We start from the raw sequence: 20,161 nt of genomic DNA on the forward strand, positions 1-20,161 counted from the left end.
ACAATCTGCGCCTCATAACTTAATTTTACATCCCTTAAATACATCTGTTTTGCAGTGTAAATTTACATTTTGCAATTGCAGCTAGTTTATTTCTAATTACAATGTTACTCTATTTCATACTATTATTTAAGTAAAACAAATTAAAAAGTAATTGCGACTCTATATCTCACAATTTGGATTTTTTTCTAACAGTTCTGAGATAAAAAGTCAGAGCTACGCGATATAAACTCAGTATTGTGATAAATTCACAATTCTGACTTTATTGTTCAGTGACCCCTGAGCAATACAGTTATCCTTCTGTGTGTTTCTCTTCAGCTGACATGTGATAGGAGATAAAATGGGGAAGTTTGTGTGTGTGTGTGTGTGTGTGTGTGGATACACACATGTATGTCAATACCTGTGACAGTATTGGAACAGGTGTGGTTATGAATGAGGGCCAGTTCTTCAAACATCATCCCTGGCTCAATGATGTGCAGCCTCTGGCTAGCCCTGGATGCCTCCAGTTTTCCCTCTGTTAACACACACACACACACACACACACACATGTCATCTACAGCTCTCAAGGTTGGCGGGAGTGACAGGTGTTGAGCAGCAGCGTGACTGTCACATAGACTGATGATCTGACCCATCACAGATTAGGCACGGAGATCCTCAGAGCCCAAACAATCCGGCACATCAGGACAAATACTGCCCTCCTTTAACGAATCACGGCTGGAATTATCACAGCTCATGGACAGATATTGATGAACACTTTAATGGATGGTAATAGATCAAACTCCTGCTCTTCTCTATCCTTTTATTTCACTTGCAGCCTGGGTGTTTAGACATACACTGACATTTTAAAACTCATTTGGCCCCACATAACCAGCAGGGATGTTTTCTTTTTCAGCGAAAAAAAAAGAATGTCTATCTTTCCAGAAGCAGGTCTGTCTCACACTTCTCTTGCTTCCTGCCTGGTCTTGCAAACACTATGGGAGGTGCATACTAATTAATGTGCTTCAGTCAGAGACAGGGAACGAGTGTCTAAAGTACACTTGTAAAGTTAGTCAAGGTTTCTGGCACCAATAACCTTTTTATGACTATTTTACAATTACTCTTTAAAGGATTAAGGAGAATGCGTGTGTGTGTGTGTGTGTGTGTATGTTTGTTTGTTTGTTTGTTTTGTTTTTTGGCTACTGTATCTTTATGTTAAGTGGTCTCTTTGCTGCTTGTTCTTGATTTCACATGAACTAAAGCACTTGCACAATTTTTGTAAAGCCAGACTAACATACAAACCCGATTCCAAAAAAGTTGGGACACTGAAAAAATTGTGAGTAAAAAAGAAATGGATTAAGTTACAAATCTCATAAATTTTATTCGCAATAGAATATAGATAACATATAAAATGTTGAAAGTGAGACATTTTGAAATGTCATGCCAAATATTGGGTTACACATTCCAAAATAGTTGGGACAGATAGCAAAAAGAGGTCAGAAAAGTTAAATGTGCATATAAGGAACAGCTGGAGGACCAATTTGCAACTTATTAGGTCAATTGGCAACATGATTGGGTATAAAAAGAGCCTCTCAGATTGGCAGTGTCTCTCAGAAGTCAAGATGGGCAGAGGATCACCAATTCCCCGATGCTGCAGCGAAAAATAGTGGAGCAATATCAGAAAGGAGTTTCTCAGAGAAAAATTATACTACTGTAATGGAAATCACAACATGGCCTCAGGAATACTTCCAGAAAACATTGTCGGTGAACACAATCCACCGTGCCATTCACCGTTGCCGGCTAAAACTCTATAGGTCAAAAAAGAAGCCATATCTAAACATAATCCAGAAGCGCAGGCGTTTTCTCTAGGCCAAGGCTAATTTAAAATGGACTGTTGGCAAAGTGTTAAACTGTTCTGTGGTCAGACGAATCAAAATTTGAAGTTCTTTTTGGAAAAAAATGGGACGCTATGTCATCCGGACTAAAGATGACAAGGACAACCCAAGTTGTTATCAGCACTCAGTTCAGAAGCCTGCATCTCTGGTATGGGGTTGGTATGGTATGGGGTTGCATAAGTGTGTGTGGCATGGGCAGCTTACACATCTGGAAAGGCACCATCAATGCTGAAAGCTGAACTTCAAATTTTGATTCGTCTGACCACAGAAAAGTTTACCACTTTGCCAACAGTCCATTTTAAATATCCAAATTCTAGAACAACATATGCTCTCATCCAGACGTCATCTCTTTCAGGGAAGACTTTGCATTCTCCAACATGACAATACCAGACCACATACTGCATCAATTACAACATCATGGCTGCGTAGAAGAAGGATCTGGGTACTGAAATGGCCAGCTTGCAGTCCAGATCTTTCACCCATAGAAAACATTTGATGCATCATAAGCAAGGAAGATGCGACAAAGAAGACCTCAGACAGTTGAGCAACTAGAAGCCTGTATTAGACAAGAATGGGACAACATTCCTATTCCTAAACTTGAGCAACTTGTCTCCTCAGTCGTTTGTAGACTGTTATAAAAAGGAGAGGGGATGCTACACAGTGGCAAACATGGCCTTCTCCCATCTTTTTTGTCGTCACGAGCCAAAGAGCATAATTTTGTTTTGTGTATGTAGAGTCACCTACATCTTGGTTGTCCTGGGGGTAAGCAGATAAACATAACATTTTGGGGTGAACTTGCCCTTTTTAAAACAATTCTATAATGGATTGGGAATCAATGTAAAGATGATAAAATTGGAGTGATATGGTCCCGTTTCCGAGAACCTATTAACAACCTTGCAGCGGCATTCTAGACAATCTGTAGTCGTGACAGGGTGGATTGACTAATCCTTTCATACAGGGAATAACAGTAGTCCAGATGAGAAGAAGCTAAAGCATGCATCATTTTTCAAAATTAAAAAAAGTATAAAAAACGGCTTAATCTTTGCCACTGTTCTAAGTTTAAAAAAGCCAGATTGAAAAACATCATTGATCTGCTTGTCAAATTTCAAGGCATCATCAAAAGTTACACCTAATTTTTTCCCATGGATTTACCATAGATAGATGGATTGATTTGCTGCTCAAGAAACATTTCTTATTTTTATCGATGTTGAAAATTTGCTCGGTTACTTGTGTAACCTTGCTTCCCTGAGATTCGGGAAAGAGTACAGCATCTTGCTAAAAGACGCTATGGGAAAAAAAAAACTTTTTTCTCCAGAACTGAAACCTTTTGAAGTGTAACTTCTTGGCTATTGATTTGTGCAGTGTATTAAAAACTAACCAAAGGTTTGGCAGCAGAGCCAGCAGGGCGACGAAGTCACCCAGAGCCAGCCAGAATGGGCAGGGCTATCTGGCTATATAAGCAAGCGCTTTGCCACAGTATCCCCAGGTTACTTCGACTGAAGCGACGACTGAGTCGTGCAGCTACATAGCAAGGCTAGCAATGCAGTACTCTTACCCGTATCTCAGGGAACCAAGGTCACCTTAGTAAATGAGTTCATCCACTATCGATACTTCATTATGGGAACCCAGTACAATCACTCAGTGTTATGGTAGAGGAACGACTGCATAATTTAATCTTACGGTCAAGGACTCTCTGTCAGAACTGTTTTGCACAACACAAGTGTGTGTCCACTTGAGTAGAAAGGACACTGGCCTCCAATGCCGGAACGTCCAGGTTATAAAACCTAGAAAATGTGTATGGCGAGGCCCAGCCATCTGCCGCACATATCTCTGTAATGGACACACCACTAGACCATGCCCAAGATGCGGACATGCCACTGGTGGAATGGGCTCATACTCCGATGGGGCATTGCAGGACTGAGGCATAGTCTGCTTACGTAATGGTATCTAGTATCCACCTAGAAAGGCTCTGTTTCATGACCAGTTGCCCTATGGTACGGTTAACGAAGCTAACAAAGTGTTGTTCCAACCACCTAAATGGGCCAGAACGTTCAATGTAAATCCTCAGAGCTCTGACAGGTCAGAGCAAGGATAACTCCCGGTCCTCTTCAGAGGTAAGAAGCACAGAGAGTGTGATGACCTGTGCTCTGAATGGAATGTAGAGCACCTTGGGTGTATAACCATGCCTTGGTTTCAGGATGACCTTGGAGTCGTTGGGCCCCTGAGCTCCTGCAGGTCTCCTGTTCACTTTACCAACGCTAGTGCAATAGGTAGAGCACTCTTTAGTGACAGTGACCAAAGATTAGTAGACTGTAACGCCTCAAAAGGAGGGCCCTTCAGGGCCCTCAGCACAATAGTCAGATCCCATGTAGGGACAGTGAAGGGGTGAGTCGGATTCAGCCTCCTGGCCCCCCTCAAGAAGCTGACAGCCAAGTTGTTCCTGCCCACCGATTGGACCGCTATGGGGCATGGGAATCTGCTATAGCTGCTATGCAAAATCTGAGTGTGGATGGGGAGTGTCCCTTATCCAGCAGCTCTTGCATAAAGGACAAACCACTGATAAGTCAGAGGTAGACGGGTCTTTACAATGGTATAAGCACCAAGCAGAGAAAACAGACCACTTAAGGACGTAGAGACATCTTGTAGATGGAGTTATAGCCACCAAAATAGTGTTTAACATGTGCTTTGGGAGGCTTGTAGGTTCCTGTTGAGTGGCCAAAGGTGCAGAGCCTACAACTCAGGCCAGGGGTGCCATATTGTGCTGTTCACTTAAGAGAGGAGATCTCATCTCTCAGGAATGGGCCAGGGGGCTGCTACAAGTAGCCGAGTTAGCACTGACAACCAAAGTTGGTTCTTCTAGAGGGGGAGCACCAAGATAACCTTGTGCCCCTATTCCCTGATTTGCCTGCGGGATTTGCCTGCACTCCTCGGTTCATTAAGCTTGGTATGTGCTGCCCTCAGTGAGTTGATGTGAAGCTCTTCTTCTGCTTTTGACCAGTGGCCAAAAGTCAATTTGCCCTCGCACAGCGCCCCCAACTTGTGTTGGAGGCATATGTTGTGACAACCTTTCTCTTGCAAACCATTCCCATGGCCATGCCCTGTTCTATCCAGCGAGAGTTCTTTTAAGGTGCCAGGGCTGTGCCTGGTCAATACTGATACATTTGGCGTCCGTGAATGGAACCCATGATTTCACCCAGCGCTGAAGGGGCTGCATACGAAGGCTGCATATGAAGTCCAGCATCCTCTGAAATGTTCTGAGAGGGCAAGTGGCACTGAACTTGAAGGAGGCAGTGAGTTTCTGCATGGCAGAAGCACATTCTGACACAACTACCACTCTCAGCTGAACTGAGTCAAAAACTGTTCTCAAGAATGATATTCGCTGGCTGGGCGACATTGTGTTTTAGGCTAAATTTGGTCCCAGGCACTCTTAAGTGGCTGAGGAGGAGGGTCCTGTGTGATATTAATTATTCCTCTGACTGGGCCAAAATGAGCCAGTAATTAAGATATTTGAGAATGCGGATTCCCATCTGCCTTAGAGGGGAAAGATCCACTTCATAAAAGTGCGAGGAGCCAGAGACAGTCCGCAGAGAAGGAGCGTGTACTGATAAGCCACTCCCTCAAAGATGAATCTCAAAAATCATCTGTGAAGGGGGCTATCTGGATGTGAAAGTTTGCGTCTTTTTCCGGAGAAAAAAAACAGTCCCCTGTGTGAATCTGCAAGAGGATCTGCTTCAGCACAGTCATCCTGAACAAGAGGACGCGATTCAGGTGTCTGAGATCGAGGATGGGCCGGAGTACGCCATCCTTTTTGGGGATGATGAAGAAATAGCTGTAGAAGCCTGACTTGCTCTGAGCTGGAGGAACCATTTCTACAGCTTCCTTTGCCAGCAGGTTCTTCACCTCTGAGCGCAGAACTAGAGCATCCTTGCTTTGCACAGAGGTGGAGACCATGCTGCTGAAGTGCGGGGGTCTTCGAGCAAACTGGAGTGGATAACCTAATTTTATTATTCCCATAACCCATTCTTACTTCTTACAGATGGCCTGCCAGGCCTCGGCCCACGTGGCAAGGGGTTGGATCAGTTTGAGTGACTGGCTGCACGGGGGCAGGGAACTCGTGAGAAACGGAAGAGGAAATTTGCATTTGGAAAATGTTTGTATTTAATTTTTCCCGTTACAACAGCGGGTGGTTGCTTGGGCACTTGAACGAGCACAGAATTTGCAACAGACACATTTCCCTCTGCACCCGGGGTTGAATGGGGTGACAAGCTTAAGAGAGGCTGCTTGGTGATTGGTCCAGCCGTAGCAAGCCTTGGCCCCCTCCTCTTCCTGTCTAGCAGATCAGGAAGATGCCTCAGTGTTTGGCAGGAAGTGTCGCATGGCTTGGGACGACATCTGTGCCTCTGTAAAGTGCTCAATGAACCCTTCAACCACCGGTCCGAAGAGGCTGGTGGGGGAGATCTGTGACTCAAGGAAGGGGACCTTGTACGCATCCTTGATCTCCATCAAAGTAAGCCACAAGAAGCACTTGAGCACAACATGGCTGGCCAATGACCTCACGACTGTTGAAGAAAAGTCTGCAGAGCAGCCGAGCTGAGAGGTCACTGGGTCCTACTGAGAGGCATGTCAATGGCGGCAGGCTTCTGGGACCAGGGGAGAGTGTAGTTGTTGTCCACTCCGCTGAGCCATTGGTTCAATTTTAATACACTGCACAAACCAATGGTCGTGCAGTTACACTGCGTGATTGAAAAAAGGCTTCAGTTCAGGAGAAAATTACTTTTTTCCACAGCATCTTTGTCGTGTTGCTTCATATTTTGTGGAAACCATGAGATACATTTTTTTCAGGATTCTTTGATGAAAGTTCAAAACAACAGCATTTAAAAAAAGAAATGTCAGTTTTGATGATTGCTTGATAAAAGTATTAATTTCTTTCAATAAATAAATAAAAACATAAAAATCTTACTGACCACTAGCTTCTGAAAAAAATTAATAAAATAAGTAAATAAATAAATAAAAAAACTAATAAATAACTAAATATATATGAATGTGTGGATCTGGAGTTTATTTAAAATTCAATTAAAATTGTATTTTATTACATATAACAGCTTTTGCAGAGAAGCTATTAATAATCGACAGGGAAGCACAAAGTAATTTTGAGTCAAAAACAAATCTATAACCTTTAAATGCTGTTATTCGTTTCAAATGCAAAGAGGATGTTTACATAAAAGTCTTAAAAGCACAGTATCAATATTATATTATATTATATTATATTATATTATATTATATTATATTATATTATATTATATTATATTATATTATAGGTTCAAGGGGATATAACTCCACTAATAGTCAAATGCGGCCACGATGAGTGTGATTTATATGTAAACTGAATGTAAAGAGCTGAAGGGTAACTAGAAGCTAAAAGCAAAAGACAAACAGTACCAAAACATAAGCACATAAACCAGAGAGAATATTAAAAAGCCACAGAAATCAATTATTCACAATACGCCTGGAGGCATAACTGGACCTCGGCTAATAATGAGTGACTTTTGAGAACTGGGTTATAAGATACCCATGTAAGCACTGGGATCTGTGAATGTTCAGACATGCTCACAAATCAACATGCAATATGAGAAGTATTATGAGGCGAGAGTATCTCTTTCATTCTCACACTCGTACTCACCTTCAACTATATATGCCTGGGTCCCATTATCCCCTTCCTGGACAACACTCACACCCTGTTTGAGCGTTATGGGGTAGGCAGAATCCACCAAACACCGCATCTGATCCCTGTTTAGATATTTCATACACTCATTTTCTGCCAGAGCCGATTCTATTAGCTGCTGTGACCTTAAAGAAATAAAGACAGATAAAGACTTACACTGGGGAAATGTAGCACTATAGGCAACAAGGGAATGAGTTGAGATGTTAGGCAGGCTCTTACGCTTGACTTTTGCAGTGGCTGATTGGTGGGTTTTGTAAGACTAGTTTCGGCTCCAAGGTAACCGGTTCTGTTAGCAGAGCTTTTCTTCTCACTCTCAGGGAAGAGACACATTGTTGACCTAAATGCAAATGAAATGAGTGTAAAGATGAATAATACAATGTCTTATAAGATTAAAAAAGACTGTGTTTTTACCTCTGAACTCTGTGTGGATTGCTGATGCATGATGCACATAAAAGTAAAGTCAGATTTGCTGTAATAGATTATTGTGATTGCACTAATGTGTTTCTGAAAATTTGGAGTTGTATTTCATTTAAAACTCAATTAACATAAATTTCAAATAAGATTTAAATGTGTGTGCATGTGTGTGGACCCATACAGCTCAGTGTTTTGAACACTCAGAGGACACAGATGGCCACAGTACCAAAGAATAATAACATAATTGTTTCTAGTATTTCTACTGTATCAGCCATAATTTGCATAATTAAAAATGTAACACTAAATGCATGCACGTTTGGGTAGATATTTTTATTGTTTTAGTATCGGACTTTCTTTAAGAATTGGCGTATCTATTAAGAATGTATGAAAGATGAATCAACACAGATTTTGACCGGGGTTTGTTTTGTTCATCTTTATCGTACAAGAATTTTCAGTAAACAGTTGAAACCTGAGTGAAGACTGTTCACTTTTCACTTTTTCAACAATGCATCAGTGACATGTATTGAGAAAATAAATAAGATCAAATTTGATTTTGTGCTGACTCACTTGTGCCCTTTAAGTAGAGTAGGAAATACTGTGATTAGATTACATTTTCTTTTAACTTGTCCTTGTTACAATATGATTATGCAATTAAGCATGTAAATAATATATGTGTTAGTAAATGTAATACTGCATAAAAAAATTATACTACTTTTTTTTAAAGTAAGTGGGTGCAATCAATGTTTTTTGGCTAAATTTAAATAAATGTATTTGAAAGTTAATCATCTAAATTTGTTTATTTAAATGCAGCTACAATAAATTGATTGCAACCACTTAGGCTAAAAAAAAAAGTAAATTCAATGAATCATTTTTTAGAAGCCTACATGTAATCTGTAACAAGAGCACACTCATTTTAGATGACACACAAGTTGATGATTTGCAAAATGGAGGAAATATTAATCTAGGCTAACATAGATAGCCTAATTTAATTAAGGCTTAAATGTAGGCTTATCCTATATCAATGAGTGGAAAGCAAGTCTGTAACAAATGTTGTTAATCACTCAATGGCTACTGTGTATGAATAATAAGTGATAGAAAGGAATTTTCATTTTAATTCAGACGTAGTTATTTTTGTTCACAATATAGCTAATTATTTTGCTTTGTTCATGCTAATTCCATGTTAGCAGTGGAATTTGGCCAGGGGAAAAAGTCAATTGTATGTGATAGAAATGTATGAAGCACAGCTCACACATAAATGACTTTCAAACAGCTTTCTGTTCGGCTTTGCTAAGAATTTACCTGAGCTCGCGATCGAAATGACTGGATTTGAGTAGCGACGCCTACGTGCGCGACCAGTTATTGAATCGCCTTAAGAGTAAATGCACATTTAAAATCATATTTTAAAGGTGAGTGTGTGTGGGGGGGGGGGGGGGGGGGTTATATTTGACTACTCAAAACGTTTTCCTGACAAATAAAATACACCGTACCATCTGCCGAGGCGCCAGGAGCGGAGAGCCGCAGACGGTCGAGCTCCCCCTGCAGGCGGCGGATCAGATCATCTTTAGCGTCCAGCTCCAGCTCCAGCTCGTCGATGAGAGCATCTCTCTGCCGTAACTCCTCTATCTTCAGCTGGAGCGCGAACTGAAGATCTCGGAGAGTCCCCATCAGCCCTGTATAAGGGGACAGGGAGGGACTGATGTGCGCCCACGTTTGAAGAAGTGAAATAACCAAACAAATTCAAACAAAATACATTAACGGCAGACAAAACTGAAGTTGCTCTGCAATTATTTAGAGAGTCTCCCAAGCTCATCGACTGTAGGCTAATATTAACAGTGCAACCAGCTCTGCATTATTATCCAAATAGGCTATAGATCAAGTAACAACAAAACCAATTTCGTTAATTTATTTAAACATTGCATTGCAAATAAGAGACATCTGAGAAGATATTTACCTGAATAATATGGGCAAGGAACTTGGGAAATACAAACAGACCGAAAGCGATTTCACCTCAGGGAACTACAGTGATGGAGCTGGTCCGCTTTAGAAATACTGAGGAAGAGCAGAGTGCGAATGTTTGAATCATGTCTCCACCGCACGCGAGCTGATCCGAGAGAGAGAGAGAGAGAAAGAGAGAGAGAGAGAGGTGGGCAGGGACAGATCACACTCACAGAGAATTCAACACTACTATCACCATATTGTTCTTCGACTTGCAATGCAACAAAATAAACAGTGCACTCAGTATTGCATAAAAGAGCTCGGTTGCAGTAAATAGGATTTATCAATCTCTATGCCGAAGACATGTAACATTATAGCATAATTGATAAAACTAGGACAGTGGTCTGGTTAAATAATAATAATAATAATAATTACAACATTTGCTTTTGGCTCAATTACTTGATCTTACGAAACACAACCTTAAAATAATGACTTAAGTTGTTGGTTTGTGTTTATGTTTTATAGGTAGTCTAATTAGGCATAAGATGATTGATGGATGAATGGATGCATCGATTGAAAGAGGTTGTTTACATATACAGTTGGATAGTTTCAAATAAATATGGAAAACTTCTTTGTGTGTTTTGACTGTTCAGTTTAATGGTATTTGGGGGACTTGAAACACTTTTGAAATGTTTGAAAAGTCTAAGAACAAGTTTTTGAAAACGATACATTATCATCTAAACTACAAAAACCAGAATTTGTGAAAATGCTCTATTCTTTTTCTTTTCTATCTGTTTTCTTTTTATTTATTTTATAATAATAATAATAATAATAACCTTGCTATGTGTACTACATTAAGCTAATTTATTTGTAAGTTGCTTTGGATAAAAGGTTAGGTCTGTTTTGGCCAGAGTGAACATATCAGTGTAACGACAGGTAAAAGAGGAGGAAGCAATTGCAGGCAATAAGATGATGTTTAATAGAAAGAGAGTCCAGAATGTTGGCAATGGCAAGGAAGGTCTACGGTGGCGTGAGAAGAGCTGGATGGTGAAGTCGATGGTGCAGGTGAAGGAGGTCAATGGATGAAACCAGGAACAGACCGGAACACTGACACGAGGACGACAACACGAACCCAATCCAGCACACGAACACGGAAGACGGTAATCCAACTAGGACACGGAGACATGAGAGAGGATCTGACAACAGAGAGAGAGCGAGGTGAGTATAAGTAGCTGAGGTGTGATGAAGATCAGCTGGAGCGAGACAATCAACACCCAGGTGATGACAATCAACTAAACGAGCACATGGAGACAACGTAAGTACAAAAACAACCACAAAACATGACACGGAGGAAACACTGGATTTCCTACCGTGACAGTACCCTCTCCCCTAGGACGTCACCTGACGTTCCCAGCCTGCTTTACCTGTAGATTGTAATCATCTATAAGGTGGTGATCCAATATGTCCCGAGCAGGAACCCAGCTTCTCTCCTCCGGACCGTAACCCTCCCAATCCACCAAGTACTGAAAACCGCGTCCCCTCCGTCTAGAGTCCAGAATACGATTAACCGAATAGGTGGTTTCCCCATTAACGAGACGAGGCGGGGGGGGAACCGGGGCAGGCGGATTAAGACGGGAAGAAATCACCGATTTAATTTTGGACACATGGAACACGGGATGAATCCTCCTGTACGCCGGAGGAAGGCTAAGACGCACGGTTACCGGATTAATAATCTTGGTAATAGAAAACGGGCCAATAAATTTGGGAGCAAGTTTGTTAGAAACGGAACGCATAGGAATATTCTGGGTAGAAAGCCACACTCTTTGACCGACGACGTAACGGGGAGGCTTCGACCGGTGGCGATCGGCCTTAGCCTTGGTGCGCGACCTAGCCTGGAGCAGAGCTCTGCGAGCTCTGGTCCAGGTGCGGTGACACCTCTGGACTAGTGCGTGTGCGGAGGGGACCGAAACCTCGGATTCCGTACTGACAAAATTAGGTGGTTGGTACCCTAAACTACACTTAAATGGAGACATGCCCGTAGATGACACTGGCAAAGAATTGTGTGCGTACTCCACAACTGAGAGTTGCTGACACCAGGACGAAGGATTATTGGAAGCCAAACATCGCAAAACCCTCTCGACATCCTGATTGGCTCGTTCGGTTTGACCATTGCTCTGGGGATGGAACCCGGAAGAAAGACTAACAGTCGCTCCTAACAATTTACAAAATTCTCGCCAAAATTTGGACACAAATTGGGGACCCCTGTCCGAAACCACGTCTGTCGGAAGGCCATGTATGCGGAAGACGTGGTCAATGACAGCTACCGCTGTTTCCTTGGCTGAAGGTAATTTGGGCAAGGGAATAAAATGAGTCGCCTTCGAGAACCGGTCCACTACGGTTAAAATCACCGTATTGCCTTTAGAGGGCGGGAGGGCGGTGATAAAATCTAGCGAAATGTGGGACCAGGGTCTTGAAGGGACAGACAGCGGTAAGAGTAACCCATCTGGAGGTCGATTGGAAGTCTTACCAATAGCGCAAACTGAACAAGCCAAGACGAAATCGTGGACGTCACGAGCCATACCAGGCCACCAAAATCGTTGCTTGACTAGAAATCTAGTTCTACTAACCCCTGGGTGACAAGCAACACTGGAACAATGACCCCACTGGAGAACGTCTGACCGTAACCCCTCCGGCACAAACAATCGGTTCGGTGGGCAACGAGCCGGGGGCAGTCAACACCTTCGATTCGACCTCCCATCTGAGCGCGGAGATAATGATGGTCCCCGGTAAAATGGGCTCGGGAGTAGCAGTACGATCGGAACGCTCAAAAAGACGGGATAAAGCATCGGGTTTGATGTTTTTGGAACCCGGCCGGTAAGAAAGTGTAAAATCGAAACGACCGAAAAACAATGCCCACCGAGCCTGCCTGGAGTTAAGTCTTTTGGCGGTTCTAATGTATTCGAGATTCTTATGGTCCGTCCATACAATGAAAGGTACACCCGACCCCTCAAGCCAGTGACGCCATTCTTCCAGTGCAAGTTTGACTGCCAACAACTCTCGATTGCCAATGTCATAATTAACTTCTGCAGGAGATAAACGGTGAGAATAATACGCGCATGGATGCACCTTTCCGTCTGAGGATGCGCGTTGGGATAACACTGCTCCTACCCCCACCTCTGACGCGTCGACCTCCACTATGAATTGACGTGAGCGATCAGGGGTGACGAGAATGGGAGCTGAAACAAAGCAGCTTTTCAGTTTGGCAAACGCAGCCTCAGCTGCGTTTGACCACCTGAACGTCAAACTAGGGGAGGTCAAGGCGGTCAGAGGAGCGGCTAGTTGGCTGAAATTGCGAATGAAACGCCGGTAAAAATTGGCGAACCCCAGAAATCTCTGCAGGGCCTTGCGAGACTCTGGGGATGGCCAATTTACCACAGCCTTAACCTTCTCAGGATCCATGCGAACACCCTCAGTCGAAATGATGTGTCCTAGAAAAGAAACAGACTGTGCATGAAAAACGCATCTCTCCGCCTTGACAAACAATCCATTCTCTAGCAACGGCAGAAGCACTCGTCGTACGTGTTGCACGTGTTCCTGGAGAGACGAAGAAAAAATCAATATGTCATCCAGGTAAACATATATGAACAGATCGACCATGTCTCGCAACACGTCATTAACGAGTGCTTGAAAGACTGCCGGCGAGTTGGTTAGCCCGAACGGCATCACGCAGTACTCAAAATGGCCTCTAGGGGTGTTAAAGGCAGTCTTCCACTCATCCCCCTCCCTGATGCGGACCAAATGATAAGCATTACGTAAGTCCAATTTAGTGAAAACGGACGCTCCCTGCAACCTCTCAAAAGCTGAAGACATAAGCGGCAAAGGATAGGTATTCTTTACCGTTATGTTGTTCAGCCCTCGGTAGTCAATGCAAGGTCGCAAGGATCCGTCCTTCTTTCCCACAAAAAAGAACCCCGCCCCCGCTGGAGAATAAGAAGGGCGGATAAACCCCGTTGCTAGAGAACTGGATATATATTTCTCCATGGCCGCCGTCTCTGGAATAGACAAAGAATATAACTTGCCCTTAGGCGGAGAAGTACCTGGCAATAACTCTATCGCACAGTCATAGGGACGATGAGGAGGAAGAGAATCAGCACGAGACTTACTGAACACCTCCTTCAGGTCGTGGTACTCCGCGGGCACGCTAGCCAAATCCACTGCTTCCCCCTGAAACACAGACTCAGAAACATTAACACCAGCAGACAAAAGACAAGACAAATGACATTCCTCGCTCCAGCTAACCACGGATCCAAGGCGCCAATTGATCCTGGGGTTGTGTTTCTGAAGCCAGGTGTGACCGAGAACGATGGGGGATTGAGGTGAGTCCGTGATGTAAAATGAGATCTCCTCAGTATGGTTGCCAGATGTGATGAGAGAAACAGGTAAGGTGGTCTGTGTGATGACTGGTAGTCTGTGTCCGTTAAGAGCAAAGGGTGCAATGGAGTGTTTGAGGGAGGTGAGAGGAATGTTAAGCTTACAAGCGAACTTGAAGTCCATGAAACTACCCTCTGCCCCAGAATCCAACAAAGCGTGATGATCGAGTGCGTGGGTGGACCACCGTAGACTCACCGGAAGGAGTGTCGATGTAGATGAGGTCTTCCTGGCAGAGATCCCACCCGATAGTAGCCTCCGTTTTACTATCGGGCTTGGTCTTTTTACCGGACAACGCTGGATGTGATGTTCTTGGCTGCCGCAGTATAAACATAGTCCCAGGGATCTCCGCCTGATCCTCTCCTCCCGGGAGAGCCGAGCTCGCCCCACCTGCATGGGTTCAAGATCTCCCGGTGGGCTGACCGCAACCTCTGAGCGCTGACACTGAGCCTCCGGTCTGTTTGCGAGAACTGCTCTCCCCCTCCGTCTGGCGGCTTGATCGAGTCGGTTGTCAACTCTGATGGTGAGATCAATCAGGCTATTGAGAGAAGTGGGGAGCTCGACGGCGCGGATCTCCTGTTGGATGCGGTCAGCCAACCCATGCAGGAAGTCATCCCACTGCGCCTCTTCGTTCCACTTACACTCCGCCGCCAGGGTGCGGAACTCAATCGAGTAATCGGATACGGACCTGTCCTCTTGACGTAGGTCCGTGAGAAGTCTAGCCGCTTCCCTCCCGGCGACGGAGCGGTCGAAGACCCGTCTCATCTCCTCCGAAAGGGCGTGGAACGAGGCACAGCAGCTGTCTTGATTCTCCCACACCGCCGTCCCCCAGAGGGCAGCCCTTCCCGTCAGTAGTGACAAGACGAATGCCACCTTCATTTCCTCGGTGTAGAACGTGCGGGGCTGCATGGCGAAGTGCAGAGAACAATGAGACAGGAATGATCGACAAAACTCTGGCTCACCCGCATATTTCTCAGGGATGGGGAGGCGTGGTTCGGGCTGGGAAATACCCCCGGAGACGATCGGCGGTGTGGGTGGCGTGGGAGGCGCAGCGGGTGGCTGTTGTTGTTGGTGTTGAGTCTGGAGAGCGAGCTCGGACACCTTCGTCACCATTGCTTGGAAGGCTCGACCCATCTCATCTATCGCCTTGTCTTGGCGATCCATACGACCCACGGCTCTCTGCAGAAATTCCTCCAGATGAGATGGGGAGCGATCGCCTGCTGCTTCCATGATGGTCAGATCCTACTGTAACGACAGGTAAAAGAGGAGGAAGCAATTGCAGGCAATAAGATGATGTTTAATAGAAAGAGAGTCCAGAATGTTGGCAATGGCAAGGAAGGTCTACGGTGGCGTGAGAAGAGCTGGATGGTGAAGTCGATGGTGCAGGTGAAGGAGGTCAATGGATGAAACCAGGAACAGACCGGAACACTGACACGAGGACGACAACACGAACCCAATCCAGCACACGAACACGGAAGACGGTAATCCAACTAGGACACGGAGACATGAGAGAGGATCTGACAACAGAGAGAGAGCGAGGTGAGTATAAGTAGCTGAGGTGTGATGAAGATCAGCTGGAGCGAGACAATCAACACCCAGGTGATGACAATCAACTAAACGAGCACATGGAGACAACGTAAGTACAAAAACAACCACAAAACATGACACGGAGGAAACACTGGATTTCCTACCGTGACAATCAGCTACTGTAAAAAAGAAAAGAAAAGGCATATTTAACACAGCTTTTATTACGACCTGTCATTTAACTATTAAAAGTCATTTCAAATTTAGATCCAGAGTGTTGATTTGGAGAGTTATGGACAGTGAACGATAATTTAACCTTGGGCCTATACTTGTATGCCATGCCAGTAGTTGGTGATGTCACTTTTTAAAGGACCTCACACATGTCTATTGACTGAACATGCACATGACATCATGATTTTCACAAATTTGCTTGATTGTAAACCGGAATAGTTTTCAAGAACTTATATACTTTGAAAATTTGCGTTTTGAGGCCCCCAAAACGCTGTTGTCACGTAAATGAACGACCAGCTGTGTTGCACAGGTTATGGTTATTTGTTTCAGTTTTATGTAACTAAGGCAGTTAGCATGTAATTGAGATGACTGATGACATCTTGAGAGTCGGCTGCAGGCGTGGTTTGATCTTCAGAAAAAAAAAAAGAAAGTCAGGCATTTTGTTGGGCAGGTTATATCATGAAAGCCGCCATGTAAAGAAATGAAAACCTTTGCATGATTCTTCACCTGATTTGAGTCAGCAATAAAAACAATAAAATCTGCATAAAGTGGAATTATTGCAAGAGCAGTTTACAGCATAAGAGGAAATGTGAAGTGTGATGTTAAAAGTCACTTTTTAATACTACAAATCACCAACAACCATCAGAGCACCATTATCACCCAGCAACAGAAAAAGAAAATGCATGATTGGTTAAAAATATGTTTGAGGGCGGGGTTTGAGCTGCTGTCCCGTATGTTTGTCCTCATCCGTTTTATAGTTTTGTGTTCAGGAGGCCAGACGTGAACTCGACGGACGAACAGAGTAATAGATCAGAGACTTTACGGTGGAAACCATGTTTAAACTTGCTCTAGTCGCTCTTGTGCTTCTCAGCGCCAGCTGTTTGGCCAAACAATGTAAGTATAAAGAACCTGTTTTCTGACGCGCTCTTATCTAGCCCAACGTTACTCTGCTTATTATGTTTATTTGTATTAATATCTTATATTTCCATTCTTTAAACGTAGTCTTTATCCAATATGTTTGAATCCCACAGTAGTTTTTTTATATTATATTTCTCAAGCTGAATTGTATGTGACGTACTTTCATCTGCTATTCAGAATACGAAGGATAAAACCTTTTAAATTGTTAAAAGCATACGCAGTTGCCAAAACCGCTGAAAAACAGAAGAAAGTATTTTAGTAACTTTTAAAAGCTTGTGAAAATCTGCCTAGAGAATTAAAACATATCTAAGACACGTTTGTTTGTCTGAAATCCCCGGAACATTTTACTTTCACTTTCACTTCACTCGTGATAAAAAAAAACTGGCTTTACTGGATTTTAATGTTTGGCGGTTAAAAAGATACATTAATATGACACACATGATATCATGATATTTAATTCGTTTTTTTGTTTCTTTAAGAAATGATTATTCAAATAAACAACTTCTCCTGAATAGATAAACAACACACTGTACATGGGTCAAAGTCGAGAAGTCCTAGTTTACTGCCTTCATTAAAATAAATTGATGAAAGTGATTTAATATACAAGCACATTGAATGCAAAAGTAAAGTGTCTACTTTAATGTTTCTAATAACTTGTGTGAAAAAAAAAGACAAAATGACAATGAATTTTTTTTTTGTGGGTTGCACTGTGATCCTTTAATAGCGTCATCTAAGGATTCTTGTTCTTAATAAGACTGGCAGGATTTTCATTATATGAACTATTGTTATACCGGATGACATTTTAGTGGGTGTTTTCTGTAAATCATGATAAAACTTTATGATAGTCATTTTTTTTGCTCAGAAAAAAAAAGTAAATTAAAATAAACAGGAATCAGTAGATATATCTGAAATCTCTTTATGTCTTTGATCTGCATGTTCGGATGGATGTATGAATAAATAAGATACACAATGCATGCAATACAGTATGTAAGAATGGACTGTATTCAGTGTTTCCTTTTGTATTGTGTCTAGCTGATCCTAAAGTGCAGGTGTACAGCCGTAACCCTGGAGAGTATGGGAAGAAGAACGTGCTGATCTGCTACGTCAGTGGCTTCCACCCCCCTGACATCACCATCAAGCTCATGAAGAACGGGGTGGAGATCCCGGACAGCCACCAGACCGACCTGGCCTTCGAGCAGGGCTGGCAGTTCCACCTGACCAAGTACGTGGACTTCACCCCCCAGGCGGGAGAGCAGTACACCTGTCGCGTCCGTCACATGACCAGCCCAGAGAAATCTTACACATGGGGTGAGAACACATCTGAAGTCTTTATTTTATGAGCCCTGTTGTTGTTGATTTTCATTATCGAATTGAATTTCAGAAAGTGGTTGGTGAGGGTCAGATGTTGGTTCATTTAGGAGCTGTTTGAGTATTTCTCACTTTCATATATCATAGACATCTGAGTTTAATTTCTCTCTTTCATGTTAATTATAGTTTTGGGAGTCTTTAAGTAGTCACATAACACATTTAAGTGTTATAAGTGTTACATTAAGTGAACAAAATGTCTTTAAAACCAAATATTTGAAAGGGATAATATTACCATGAACCACACGGATCTGACAGTATGCAAAATATGATGTCATTATTTGTAAACAACTAATTAATATTAATTTTATGGAAACTTTCTATTTTATATATGTTAATAAGTACAGGTCAGAATAACTACGTTGTTTCATTTTTACATAAATATATCTGTTGGATAGACCAGGATAATTTGGCTTTTTGTTTTCACAAAGGTTATTAGAAACATTAAAGTAGACACTTTGCTTGCATTTAATATGATTTATATGTATGTACAATCATTTTTATCAATTGAGTTTGATGAGAACCCCAAACTGGGACTTATATGATGTTTCAAATTAAATTTGCTCCTTTTTAAGGAAATTAACAGTGATCTATATATTTTACTAATGTTTGTTTTCTCTCTTGTAGAACCTGACATGTGAACGTGCAACAGTAAGTTCTGATAAGATTGTTTTTTAAAGGCTTTAACATGTTTTATTGGTAATTTAAATTGATCAGAGTTCATAATCTAGCATACCTTTCAAATGATGTTGGTTCATGTATTCAGTTATTTTTAGCATAATCTTTCATTAGTCACACTATGTTAAATGTATTTTGTTTTTCACAGATTGCTGGAAATAACAGTTTATTCTCTTCGGCTTCTCTCCATAATGCCAATCCTGCTTTGATTTCGTTTACAATTCAGGAGTGTCCAGCCTTCTCCAGGTTCAGGTGTTTTTTTAATTGGAGCTGAACTCTTACTAGATCCACATCCTGATATCAGATCTCAGCATGTCTGTTTGGGACAGGGGTGTCTGGTCTGATCCTGCTCTAGGAAGGCTGGTGTCCAGCTCTAATCAAACACCCCTGGACCAGGACGGGACACCCCTGCTTTAGGATATGCTTCCTGTGTTGCAGACTGCAATGTGTTTTCTTTTACGCAAAGACAAATGTGTATCTTTATATCTAATTGATTTGTATTTTTATTTTGGTGTGTATCTGGACATAATTAGTAGGGTGCCTGTAGTATATATATATATATATATCAGCAATTATCTAAAGCCTTGGGTGAGGAATTTCTTGCTTTAATTTAGTCTTTATAACATTAGCACTCAATCATCTTAATGCCTTTTGTTCTGAAATGTATTGAAGATTCAGGAAAGGAGTTTTATTTTTTAACACTTTCATTGGTGTAATTCTTGCATACACATGTTTCCAGTGTTAAATAGCCTATAACTTCCAGATTTGGTAAAGATTCATTTTCTCCATAAATAAATCGGAGTTTCATTGTAAAAAAAAATCAGTTACAAAAGATAGAAAAATGTGAAATGTAAGACAAATTCTGTTTATGATGTATGACCATCACTGATTCTAGGAGTCATAATGCCATGTAATTCGGATCAATAAAATATAATTTCTTCTTAATTATGCGTCTTTATTCAACACAACTGTAAAACTTCACTGTGAGCCTCATTTTTGTGTGTCTTGGTCTTGTGGCCTTGATCAGGCTCTAAGATTAAATTCTAAGCCAGAATCTGAGTTTTATGGTCTCAGACAA

General features: G+C 42.3%; 2 protein-coding genes across 3 annotated transcripts in view; one reads left to right on the top strand and one right to left on the bottom strand.

Moving 5' to 3' along the window:
- The window catches only part of prkg1l (protein kinase cGMP-dependent 1, like), a 30,519-nt gene extending 20,417 nt beyond the window's left edge, over positions 1-10,102 (bottom strand). Inside the window, exons 1-5 of one of the 2 annotated variants that reach the window (XM_052562445.1) lie at positions 9,956-10,102; positions 9,492-9,674; positions 7,810-7,927; positions 7,549-7,715; positions 398-511 (exon numbers count right to left, since the gene is read on the bottom strand). In XM_052562445.1, coding sequence (XP_052418405.1) covers positions 398-511; positions 7,549-7,715; positions 7,810-7,927; positions 9,492-9,669 — 577 coding nt within the window. In that variant the 5' untranslated portion in view covers positions 9,670-9,674; positions 9,956-10,102. Of the gene's footprint in view, positions 1-397; positions 512-7,548; positions 7,716-7,809; positions 7,928-9,491; positions 9,698-9,955 lie in introns of both variants that reach the window. The other variant, XM_052562444.1, reaches the window with a different exon arrangement.
- A 6,737-nt stretch (positions 10,103-16,839) lies between these two features.
- Positions 16,840-20,028, top strand: b2ml (beta-2-microglobulin, like). Its single transcript, XM_052562458.1, has 4 exons — positions 16,840-17,016; positions 18,073-18,348; positions 19,033-19,056; positions 19,232-20,028. Exons 1-3 carry the CDS (start codon positions 16,956-16,958, stop codon positions 19,044-19,046), a joined length of 351 nt encoding a protein of 116 aa, XP_052418418.1. The 5' UTR covers positions 16,840-16,955; the 3' UTR covers positions 19,047-19,056; positions 19,232-20,028.
- The last annotated feature ends 133 nt before the right edge of the window (positions 20,029-20,161 follow it).

This window comes from Carassius gibelio, chromosome B8 (assembly GCF_023724105.1).
Source record: "Carassius gibelio isolate Cgi1373 ecotype wild population from Czech Republic chromosome B8, carGib1.2-hapl.c, whole genome shotgun sequence".
In the NCBI taxonomy this organism is placed as follows: domain Eukaryota; kingdom Metazoa; phylum Chordata; class Actinopteri; order Cypriniformes; family Cyprinidae; genus Carassius; species Carassius gibelio.

Excerpts from the sequence above, each read along its gene's own strand:
- b2ml (XM_052562458.1), top strand. The coding sequence starts at position 16,956 with ATGTTTAAACTTGCTCTAGTCGCTCTTGTGCTTCTCAGCGCCAGCTGT. Across the intron at positions 17,017-18,072 it reads CAGCTGTTTGGCCAAACAAT|CTGATCCTAAAGTGCAGGTG; the intron begins GTAAGTATAAAG and ends TATTGTGTCTAG.